The sequence below is a fragment of the Lagopus leucura genome, unplaced genomic scaffold (genome assembly GCF_019238085.1).
Source record: "Lagopus leucura isolate 7727_CA_CO unplaced genomic scaffold, USGS_WTPT01 Super-Scaffold_100110, whole genome shotgun sequence".
NCBI classification, from domain to species: Eukaryota; Metazoa; Chordata; class Aves; order Galliformes; family Phasianidae; genus Lagopus; species Lagopus leucura.
In genome coordinates, this window is record NW_024962326.1 from 81,894 (window position 1) to 93,876 (window position 11,983).

The 11,983-nt window shown below is 51.3% G+C and overlaps 1 protein-coding gene across 1 annotated transcript; it reads right to left on the minus strand.

Annotated features, from left to right (window-relative positions):
• Window positions 1–5,613: 5,613 nt before the first annotated feature.
• On the minus strand, window positions 5,614–9,301 carry AQP5 (aquaporin 5). The gene is made up of 4 exons (XM_042887773.1): window positions 8,884–9,301; window positions 7,495–7,659; window positions 6,985–7,068; window positions 5,614–6,448 (listed from the first exon to the last, which is right to left on the minus strand). Exons 1-4 carry the CDS (start codon window positions 9,244–9,246, stop codon window positions 6,263–6,265), a joined length of 798 nt encoding a protein of 265 aa, XP_042743707.1. The 5' UTR covers window positions 9,247–9,301; the 3' UTR covers window positions 5,614–6,262.
• Between the last annotated feature and the right edge of the window lie 2,682 nt (window positions 9,302–11,983).

The following is an 11,983-nucleotide window of genomic DNA, read 5'->3' on the forward strand; positions in this document are numbered from 1 at the left end:
AACGTGTTGCTCTGCTGAACGGCTGAGAAGCTCGTGCTGCTGAGATGCGCCGGTTGCCGGTGCAAAGATGCGTTCTTTGGATGCGTTGCTATTTCCATGTTTTTTTTAAAAGAAAGAGTATTTTGAGGCTGGATGATACAGAAGGGATGAGTAAACTGGAGAATAGGGATGCTGCCTGCGGGGCGCTGACGTTCAGCAGCGGCTTTTTGCTCAAAATCCAAAGCAAAATCATGAGATGGTCACCGTGGCAAAAACAAGGGCAAAGCCGTATGGAAAACAAGCCTGCTGATGTCAGCGGTGGTAATAGGTGCATATTTACACACTCCACTTAAATGGGAGGCTTTAGCTGCTGATTAAGTGCTCTTATGGGATTTCTTTGTGAAACGCCCGACAAGTGTTTTTTTGATGCCCTTGGAACAAAGCAAGCTGATAGCGTTTATATCCTTTTCCTCTCTGATGGCAATTAGCGCTGATTAAAGAGTCCATAATTCATATGAACTCTGAGTTTGGAGGGGAGGGGTGGGCAACGGCTCTCGGTGTGGGAAAGCAATTGGCCGTTTTGATAACCAGATTAAAAAGTAATCACTGCTAAAGGAGCAGAGCCAGGACTCGCTGCCTGCAGCTCCATTGCTCTGCCACCAAGGAAATGCCGCCCTGGGACAGGCGGAAAATCGCAGCTGCCAAAAGCTGAAGGAACCACTGGGGAAGGGGAATTGATTTATTTGTGGCCTCGCATTAAAGGGTGAATTGTGCAGGATGCTTTGAGTTCGTTCTCATCCAGGTTTCTTTTTTTCCAGGCTGCACAAGAGGGCATTATACAAACCTGCAGCTGCACCTTGCTCATGGGCACAGAGCTCTTGCTGGCGTGCCAAGCAGGATTAGTGCTGTGCCAGCAGAGTATCCTGGAGGATGTGTGCCAGAGGCTTTGCTTTGATGGCTGCTTCTCAGGGTGGGTTTGGAGCTGGTTTCCCAGCCCCTGTGTGCAGCTCTGCATTTGTTCTTTGTTTCTTCATCATCCCAAAACGCTGTGCTGCTGGAGGCTGAGGGCAGGCGCTGACCTGGGAAACCTTTTGCTTTGCTGCAAACCTAAATGCTGAGCATGTATTGCTCTTTGGATGGGAGCTTGATGGCTCTCTGGGTCTGTGGTGTAACAAAGATGCATTTAATCCTCTCCTTGTTTGCTAAGTCTTTGCATCCTCATTGCTTGGGGAAACCCTCCTGGCTTTGGGCTGACCTTTCCCAACAAAGCCTCTTTGTCAGACAGACCTTGGGGCTGAGGTTTGCTTTGTTATTTTCCCTTCTTTCCTTTATCACTCATTATTTTATTGATGTCACCACCGCCCAGCAACACAAGGACCCATTATATCACCGGACTTTGCTTGGTGGCAAAAAGGAGATTAGGAGCAGCAGTGGGAGATATAATGGGGAGCTGAGGCCAAAGTTGTGAGTAAGAGGAATGCTGGCACAGGGAAGGCAGCCATGATCCAGGCAGTGCTCCCACATGCCAGGCAAGGAAGCCTTGCTCTCACACAAGGTCTCTGCCTGAGCTTTGTGATGGGAGCATTAGGATTTTCCATGGGTTCAAGTGAGGATTTCCAGGTGCTGCTTCCCATTTCCTTGGTGCATCCCAGCAGAGGGCAGCAGGAGGTGCCCTGGGCACCCATGGGTGCTGCTTTGGGTTTCGGGGTGTGCTGAGCCCATCCTCTCCAGTCCCACAATGGCGCTGATAACTTTAAGCTCTGCCAAGAAGAGGCACTTTGGGCTGTAGGAGGTGTTGAAATGGGAACTGAGACTCCATGAAGATCTATTTCAATCCTACTTGGTCTCTGGACAAGTCCTTCCAATCTTTTCCATAATTGCAGGTGTTTTAAGGTGCTGTACTCATATCTACCTGTATTTCCAGTGCTAGTGCTGCACGTCCTCATCCCACCCATGCAATCACAAGGACTAGGCATACTGCTGGAACCAAGCAGGGCTCCAGTGCCCCACATCCACCACAACCTGACTCAAAGTGCTTCCTTGCTCAGCTCTGTCCAACCCTAGGCAAACCCTGGTATGTGGCCAGCAACCCAAACACAAATGGCAGCATCTGATATTCAGGCGGAGGCTGTGGAGCTGGGGTGCTGCCTGTTGACAACAGGAAGGGTGGCTGTGAGCTCTCTGTTGTCTCGGAACAAAGCAGCACTTCAGCATCCATGGGCTGGGCAGGGGCTGAGTGGGAGGGGAGGTTGGATTCTGTGCCCAGCAGGAGATGGGTGCTAGTACGGGTTGTACCATGACTCATGCCAACACCCATGCCAGCTTGTGCCATGCCTGCACGCAGGTTTTCTGCACAATCCTTGCAGGATGCACTGGAAGTTTTCTATTTATTTGCGAGCCTTGGGTATCTCCTAATGCAGAGGGAGGATGTCTCTGCTTGTTGGTGGTTTGTGGAGATCATTCCTTGGTCTCTGGATGCTCTGTGCTCTGCAGCAAAGCAGTGGCACTGCTCCTGGAGGGGACTCTGCTGTCCTGTGCTGCTCTGACTTTCTGGTAGCACTCAGTGTTGCAAAATCTCTGCAGCGCTGCGTCATTCTGCCTTTTTTCATCCATCATCTTCTTTCCAACCAGCAGCATTCTGCTTTGCTCTCCAGCTGAAAAACAGCCTTATGCTTTCCCTGTGCAGCTGGAAAGCATGGCTGTAAGCAAAGCATTGAGGGCTGCAGAGCAGCCCACTCTCAGAAGGGACACAATCCCAAACATCAGCACTTTTCACCTGGGTGGTGTTGGAGTGAGCAGGGACTGTCCCATGGTAGCCTCCTCTGTGCTTCAGCCCCATGCAACACATTGAAAACCTTTGGTTGCTTGAGATATTCCCATTGGATCTCACTGTTTCTCAAGCACTTGGTCCACCCCTGCCCTTTCAACAGCCTGATGGACACCAACTGATTCACAATCAGCCGCTGCAGACCTTCTTTGCACAGAATAAAGGCCGCTGGTGCACATAAACACATAAGGTTTGAGCTGTCACAACATGTGAAAATGGCTGAGTATTTCCTCCCTGCCAGAAAAACATGAAATCCTGAAAGCTTTGCAGTAACTACCGACCAATGGAAGAGATGCTCAAGGATGAGAAACAACCTGCATAATCTTCTTAGTGTGAAAAAATTGCTTGTAGGTACATTTAGGAAATAACTGCATCCATTCCCACCCCTTAATTACAGCATATATGGACGAGAACGGCATGTCGGGGTGTATTTATGTGTTTTGCTTGACTGTATATCTATGTGTTCTTAAAACCCAGACAGCTGATAATGGAAACCACCACTGTTGGCTGACTGCTAAGCACCGTGCATGGCCACAAGGAGATGCAGTCAATGTAAGAGTGGGGATATTGTTCCTGACACTGAAATTCCTGTTTCTGGCAGAGCTGGGGAACGAGTGTGGCACAGCCACAGTTGTGTTATCGTCTGCGTAACGCAGCCCATAATAGGCACGACAGGTAAATCTGGTTCCAAACGTGCAGGGATTATACCAGCCCTTAAGAAGTTGCTGAAATTGTTGTTTTCCGTGAAATGGAGATTTTTGCAAAGGGGTGCAGAAAACCCTGGAAGGTGTTTGGGTGTAATAATCCCATTAAAAGCAAGGACAAACTGTGAATGCTGGGGGGAGGGGAGGGTGGAGCTGGGGGAAGGAGGACAAACAAAAATCCATCTTTCATATGTTTTAAAGCATTGTTTCCACCCATGGATGGGTGAGAGCAGGTTTGGGATCTCAGGGTTTCTGTTTGGGACCGGGGATGAGTCCTGAGCCCACCCTGGTGTCTGTTGGATGCATTCAATGCAACCTCTGCCCAGATTTAATGCAGCACAGACCATTGGAAAGGATGTGAGGCATTCCCCTGCGAGGGGATGCTGCTGGCATCACCCATGCCCTGTATTCCCTCTGCCTTAGCAGAGACCAGTCCCTCCTATGAACTAGGGAAGGGTCTCCACCTCCAGTGCCCCCCTTCCACCTGCCCCCAGCCCTGCGTGGGGCCATCCCACTCGTGTTTCCCATGTGTGCTCTGGGTGATTTTAGCGCTGACACCGGGCTGCTGCTTCAGAATCCTCTGAATTCATTCCATGGACGGCTCACACCCAGGCTGGGCTTCTTCTCCCTGTTGGGATCACATGGCAGTGCTGCTGTGGGTTCAGCTCCTCAGTGGGTACAATCCCCTCCTGCCCTTCCCCACCATGGGAAGGGGTGTGTGGTCTGCCAGAGCAATGCTGTGTCTCTTTTCAGCGTAAAGGTGGATGGGATCTGGAGCAGTGAAGCAAGGAGTGATGGACAGGGATGATCCCTACATCCTCAGGGTTCAGAGGCTGTGTGCTGCAGCTCTGGGGATGCCAACCTGCTTCCATGACCGCTGGGTGCTTCCATGGCCTCATCTTTCACATGGTCACTGTGGTTTTGCTTCTTGCCACTGATCTGAAGTCTCTTCCCCTTCCTTTTCTCCTCCTGCTTGGCATCTCCCCCTCCTACAGAGAATGTGGAGGTGGGAAAGGAAAACAAAGCATGGGGATGTGCTGCTACTCAGGCTCACGCAGTGCCATCACCTGGCTGGCACACAATTTGGCATGCTAAAATACAGCTGGGGGTAACCTGTCTTATTGCAGTCAGGCTGCAAATGGTATTGGGGTGCACACACAGGCAAGCATCGTTCTCCTCATCCCTGCAGCACGTGGAGGGGCTGTGGTGGTCGAGCTCTGCCCAGGGTGGATGCAATGAGCGGGCAGTGCCAGCGCAGCGTGCCGTGTTGCAGCCCAGGATAGATGAACTGAGATGCTTTGGCAGAAGGTTGTGGCAGAACTGGAAGAGCAGGGCCCTTGGTGAAGGTCAGGGTGAAGGGGTGTGTTTGGCAGCGGCGAGGGGGCCGGGGAGTGGTGCAGGTCAGTTTTTCAGGGCATCCATGGAGCTGTGTGGGAGAACTGGAATGGCAGAATGCCATGCCTGAGTCAAAGCAGGGAAGGAGCTTTGCTCGGGGCTCCTCCCAGCTGCACCCTCCTCCACATGGGCTTCAAGATGCCCAGAACTGGGCACAGTCTGCTCTCACCCCACACTGATGCCTGTTCCTCCATTCTCAGGATCAATGCCTTTATACCCTGCTCATCGCCCTCCTTTACCCATAGCAAGATGAGAGTGGAGATGTGGTACTAAGGAGCACGATTTAGGGGCAATACTGGTGGTAGGTGGATAGTTGGGTTAGTTGATCTAGAGGTCTTTCCCAACCTTAACAGTTCCATAATTCTAAGAATACGATCAAACCAGACCTTGGGATGGGCTTTTCTGCTTCATGTGTCCAAGACATCTGCGTTGCCAAATCCCCCTCTGGGTCCTGCCCAGGTCTGGCTTTCTTCTAGCATGATTTGAAGATGTAACCTCTCCAGGCAACCTCTGTTTCAGCTCCAATCTTTGGGAGATGCCCTCAGGGGAAGGCAGCCCTTGATGTTCCGCTTCCCCTATGGCCAATGTGGCTTCAGCCATTGGGTGCCCCAGGGCTTGGGATCAAGTGCCACTCATTGGGATGTTTTGCATCTGATTTAGTCCATTTTTGTTCTAAAATTTAATATCTGAGTGTGCTTGCACCCATGGTTTGATTTGAATTTCCTTTATTCACAATAAATAATAGATGACATTACAAAGAACTCACACAAAATCAAAAAAATACATATGTATACATAATAATAATTGCATTCTTTCTGCAGCCACAAATAAACAGGATGCACCAGCACCAACTAACGCGTGAAAGAGCATCTATGAGCAGCATAGGTGGGGAGAGAACTGGGGGGACTTGCTGTGCCCACCTGCCCAAAGTGGTCGTTCCTCTCTGCTGGTGTCTGCACCGTGCTTCCATCTGCTGGGCCACCAAAGGTGGGGTGAGATCCTGCGTGGGCCAAATGCTTGGTCTCAGGCATCCCTGACTTGTGCAGATCTGACAGCTTGAAGGGCTTGAAGGGGTGCAGCTGTTGGGTGTGGGATCACCACGGAGGGCTGCTCTGGGCAACCTCCTTTGCTGGGCTCAGTTGGCTGCAGTAAAGCTGGGAGAGCTGCTAGTGCTCATGCTCATGTAGAGGGGTTATATACACACACTGCAATGCTCCGTTCCTCCTTGGTCACGGATGGCCTTTGAGTTAGAAGGCTTTTGCTTAAGAGTCTGCTGTAGCTGGATGTGTTCATGTGCACACATGAGCCCATGTGTGGAGTTTCCTCCTCCAATACTGCTTCGTTTTTCCGTTAGCTTCTATGGTGGGGTCAACTCCATGGATTTCTTCCTCTCCTCTCTCTGTTCTTCCCATTCTTCCTCTGACTCATAGGTGCCCTTGACAATGGCCACCCTGTCTGACATGTTCATGCAGTAGGGGACGAGGATGTAGAAGTACAGCAGAGCAGCCAGGCAAGCCCCAAGGATGGGCCCAACCCAGAACACCTAGAAAGCAATAGGGGAGAGAGTGAGAGCGGGTCTTGGAGGCTGGCACACCAGATGCAGCCATCACACAGCATCCACTACTACTCCACATCTCCTGTCCCCGGGAGAGGTGCAAATACCCCTTCCAGTGGACTTCTTGTGTTGAAGTCCCCTCAACTGAAGATGTCAAGCTCCTTGAGAGCAATGATGTGATGTTCTGGAAGGATGATGATGAGCCTGCAGGCACTGCTGGGTGACTGGAAAGCCTGAGCAGGGCTTTTCTGCGTGCTGCGCTGACCTCATGTGATGCCCTATGTGATGTTTTCCATAACAAGGGTTATCCTTGTATCTCTGTTCTGTCCCAGGGGTTGACCTCCTCTCTTCCCTCTGTGTTTGGGATGAACAACTTCCCTCTGTTTATTCTTTCAGCTCCAGAATCAGCTTTGAAACTCCCAGTCCCATATTCCCATAGGAATTACTGTCCAGTCCCTTTGTCACTCATGCCTGGCTCCGGAGGATCCTCACCCTGCCCACCCCAGAGTGCAGCTGAGGCTCACCCAGTGCGTGGAGCTGAACTTCCTCACGATGACTGCAGGCCCAAAGGACCGTGCTGGGTTCATGGAGCAGCCAGTGAAGTAGATCTGTCGGTAAGGAAAGGAGATGGGGATCAGGATGCTGTGTCACTCAACAAATATGAGAGACTTTACCCTACCTGCAGTAGGGACGTGGAACTAGATGAGATTTAAGATCCCTTCCAACCCAACCATTCTACAGTTCCATGGTTCTATGATCTTTAAGAACCCTTTCAACCCAGCCATCCTATGGTACCATGATCTTTAAGAACCCTTTCAACCCAGCCATCCTATGGTTCTACGATCTTTAAGGACCCTTCTAGCCCAATTCTGAAACAGCCCTCTGTTGCAGAGATGTGGGGATCCCCATGGTATGGAGAAAGAGCCCATGAGATCTATTTAATGCAAATCCCTCCAGGGCTGTCTGCACGAGATTATTTTGGGGAGTCCCATTGTAGAGAAATGCCAGCCCCATCACCCTCCCTGGACACTCACCCCCACCAAATGGCCCACAGCGACAGAAAGGCCAATAGACAGTGCTGGGGAGCCCACGTTGCCATTCCTCCTGTTATCCGTGGATGCGAAGATGCAGGCAGCCAACTGGAAGGTGAGAATCATCTCCACCACGACTGCCTGGCCAGGGGTTGTGTTGTTGTTGAGCTGTGAGCCGTTGAGAATGAAAATAATTAACCATCTGCCAGGCTGGGAGGGCTCTCAGCTCCTTTTACGGTGGATTTGAGTCTGCTCCCTCAGGACTTGATGTTTTCCCACCTGCATGCTTAATCCACTTTTTCCCTGCATTTCTCTCCCCATCTTGCTCACTGCAAGCCATGTTAACCTGATTCATCCCCCATCCACTTTGTGGAGGAACTCCCCAGGAGGTGGGGGAGCAGCCACTGCAGGGGGCACGGGAGGAAGAGTGTGGGCTGAGATGAAGGTCTCTCACTGCCAGAGGAACAGGGAATGTCACTGGGGTAATACATGAGGGATGTTTGCTGTGAGGTGGACTCAACCTCGTCAGGCATGGAAAAAGCCAGGTGACCTGAGCTTGTTTTATTTTCTTTGCTTTTTTTTTTTTTTTTTTCCTTTTTCTTTTCTTTTACCTCAAGGTGACCGATTTGGGACACGTATTTCATGGCAGCAGGATGCACTGTGGCACCTCATTCCAGTGGTCCAATCTTCTGCACAGTGTCTGTACTACTCTGAGGGGTCCGGACTGGGATCAGGCAGAACAGTAATCCCACTGCTCCCATTTCAGCTGTTTCCCAGCACTGCCCCCAGGGTTTGGGACACATTGTCTTCCTTTGCTGCTCTCGCAGGGTCTCAGGGTCTCACCACATCCCCTCCTCTGCCAGGAGAAGTCCCTGCCCCTCACAGCCCCTCTGTGCCCTCCCATGCATTGCTCCTCATTGCACATGCTCCAGCTCTTCTCCACAGACCCCCTCCATTCACTCCCATTCCCAGCTCCCGGTGGTCCTGCTGAGCTCCCACTGCCTGCACTGGTTTGGCTGGGCTCTGCTCCCTGCCCCCCTATGTCTCCTGGCGCAGCTCCTTTCCTGACACTAATCTCCAGGTGGAGAGGCTGCGCTCAAGAACAGCTCAATGGTGCTGGTGACTCACTGGGGCCCTTAGGATAAAGGAAGCGCTCATTAAGGGAGAAAAAAACCACACCATCCATCACACAACACAATAAATCTGTCAGTGCTCTCTGGCTACCTCGGCATTTACTCCAATCTCATTCCCATCCCCTCTGCTTACGGGACAGCACGCCAAGACCAACCATCCTCAAGGATTTGGCTCTCCAGGTCGGCACCGATGCCAGGGAAGCAAAGATTGCACAGAAGGTGAGCATTCAGGTGGATCATCTCCAGGTCGGAGACTTACCGAATTGATGGCCAGGTTGCCACGGGTATTGGCTGGTGTCACACCGTAGAGGATGCCAGCCCCGGCGATGGCCCCGACCAGCTGAGCAATCACATAGAAGAGTGTCCGGAGGAAGGAGATCTGATTCCCAACGAAGAAGGCGATGGTCACAGCAGGGTTGATGTGGGCACCACTGATGTGGCCGAACGCCTGCACCAGTGTGCCAATGGCCAGGCCAAAGGCCAGCGAGATCTGCAGGATGCTGGGGAGTGCAGATGGCCACTTCAGTGCCGAGCCGAGGCCGATGAAGACGAAGATGAGAGTGGAGATGAACTCGACGAAGACGGCTCGAGCGAAGGCCAAAGTTAATATTTCCCTCTTCATGGTGGGAGTGGGTGGAGGGCAGCTGGGAAGGAAGAAAGTTTAGGTTTCCTCTGTCTCCAGGCTCTTCTGTCTGCACCGAGTTGTAGGGCCATACCTATCTATATATGCAACAGCAGCGGGGAGCTGTGTTACAAGGCGGTGGGTGGAGCCGAGGAGTTAGCCAGTCCTCCCAAATTATCATGTGAAACTGGAAAAGTTTCCATCTGAAAATAACTTCGGAGCCTCTTGGTGAACCAATGACTCAGATATTGGTGGTATTTCTTTCTTCTTCCCTCTGCAAACAAAGAGCCCCTATAGGGTGTCTCCGTGGTCGTTAGATAACACGGTTGCATAACGATGCTGCGCTCCCTCCTCTGCTTTTCCCTTTTACTACCTCTTGTCAGGTGCCGAGTGCTTTGTTAGCTGAGGTGTAGCTGTTATTCCCTTCCTCTATGTGCTCGTGGCACAAAGAACACTGCAGCTTTGCTTGAAAACTCCGATTGCTGTTGTTGGGCTGGAGGAGCTGTCCCAGGGCTGTGCTCCCACGCTTGGCCAAGTGCATTGAATTTAGATAAGAAACGAAATGTTAAGCAAAGTTAAGCACCTGGAGCTGCTCCCCGGCTGTCAAGATAGCTCAGAGTCAGAAAGCAAGTGCTTTGTGATCACCCCAAGGGCAGAGCTTGGGGAACACAGTCAAACTGGAGCTTCCCCGGAGTGCCCACACGGGGGCTGGAGGGGATGGTATGGCCCAAGAACAGAAAGGCTGATTTCAGTCTCTGAGCCCCTTTGCTGCCTTTCTACTCTGCTGCTCCTTCCAGAGACCGATAAGCATCGGGTGTGGGTTTCACCAGTGTTGGCAGTTGGTGGTGCTCCGTGCCAATACCAGGGAGGGTGAATCCTACCCCGTCATCTCAGGTCCTTTTTTTTCTTTTTGCTTTCCAAGCTCTTGCTCAATAAAGTCAATTACTTTACTCATGGGAATGCCAGCACAAAGCCACAGGCATTGCATGGACACGAGCCACATTTACATGTCTCTTCTCATGTTCACACGGCACCGGTCTCCATTCCAAATCCATCTGGCTGGAAGTCCTTGGCTGGCAGGGAGCTGCTGGGGGCTGAGGTTTGGAGACAGAAAATGGCTCCGGTGACGCTTCACAATGACTTCTTGATTCATTTGCAGTTGTGTGCCAGGATTTACGTTTGTTTCAAATGGGTTTGAGGGCTCCCCTCTGCTCACCTTGCTGTTCTTCAGCACAGCTGATTGGTTGCATATTGCTTTCCTCAGGCAAACCGATCTCTCCATGCAGGGAATATCCAAGGCTGCAGTGCGCTTCTGCAGAAGTAGTCACTCTCCAGCACACAGCAGTCAAAGCTCCACGTGTATTTTTGGTAAAAAGCATTTCAAATCCCTCTTTGAATTTAAAAAGTGCTGAAAAATTGCATTCACTGCTGCCTTCTGCTGGGTGCAGTCAGACTTGCATGTAGCCAGTTCCGTTTGGGGTCAAAGCCAGGAGGGATTCCCTTCTACAGAGCCAAAAATAAAGGAGCCCTTTTCCTCCAGCTGGGCCCAGAGTCCTGAGCTCAGCACACAGATCCAGCGCTCCTTACAGCACAATTCCTCCTCATCATTTCCTCCCGGTTCTACTGGTCCTGGGGATCTGGTCGGGTGAAAAACCAGCTCTGTTATCCTAGAAGCACCTGGTCCGTTGGCATGTTTTGGTGAAAGTTTTGCAAGCTGGTTTTTCAAGGTATCCTGGCCAGATTCCAGTTGGAGTAATTGCTCACCACTTCCCTTCCATCCTCCTGTGGTTCCTCCTGGATTGGATGCACCTTGCTCTCATCCTCCCACCTTTCTCATAGCACAGCTCTCCGTGTGTGGTGGCCGAGTTTTGCCTTGTGTATTGATATAGGCTGGTGATTTCAGGGGACAGTGTGGCTTCAGCTCAACACCAGCAGCACCGAGCTTGAACTCACCTCCCAGATTGCGGATAAGAACCTCCAAAAGTAAGAAAGTCCTCCCACCAGACTAAGGGATGTAATGAAATAATGCTGAATATGATGGGGAAAATCCTACAGAGAGAGATGCAGGATGTTTCTCAAACTACAGACCTTGCAAAATGGGTTTTCCCATGGTTGTTTGAAGACTTTCCAGGGTTGTGATGGTTTTATGATTTTTGTTACTCTGTCACGGTGCTCCTGCTCGGCTTCTCTGATGTCTGACCACGAGGTGTTGGGAAGGCTTCCTTCCTCTTCCCTTCTATATGCCCTCCAAAGAACCTGTGTGAGCTGAAAGTGTCTTGGATGTGTCAAATGTAATTGAATTGGGCAAGCAGGCGTTGCACAGGGCCCTGCTGACAGATGGACTCCCACGTGCCAGGGCCACGCATACCTCACTTCTCCCAGTGGTTTAGGAGGTAAAGAGACGTGGAGGCTTTGCCATCAAGAGAAGAATGGCTTCAACCACTCTTCCTGTTGGCATCTGCAAGCAAACAAAGCACAACCAGCTTATCCCAATTCATTGCAGGGCCACATGGCTTGGTGGCACCTTGGAGACAGTGTGCAGGAGGCAGAAAGGGACCTGAACCCACTGCTTGCATTGCTTGAAAGGGAGGAAGGCAGCCATGCCTCATCCTTGCCCGAGGCCCTGCAGCTCTGCCTCACCCATGGAGGTGTGTGTGTCATTGCTGGATACGTGTGCCAGCCCCTGTCGTCCCTGGGTTGCTGGTTGCATTTCTGAACCTGTACCATGCTTCTATTA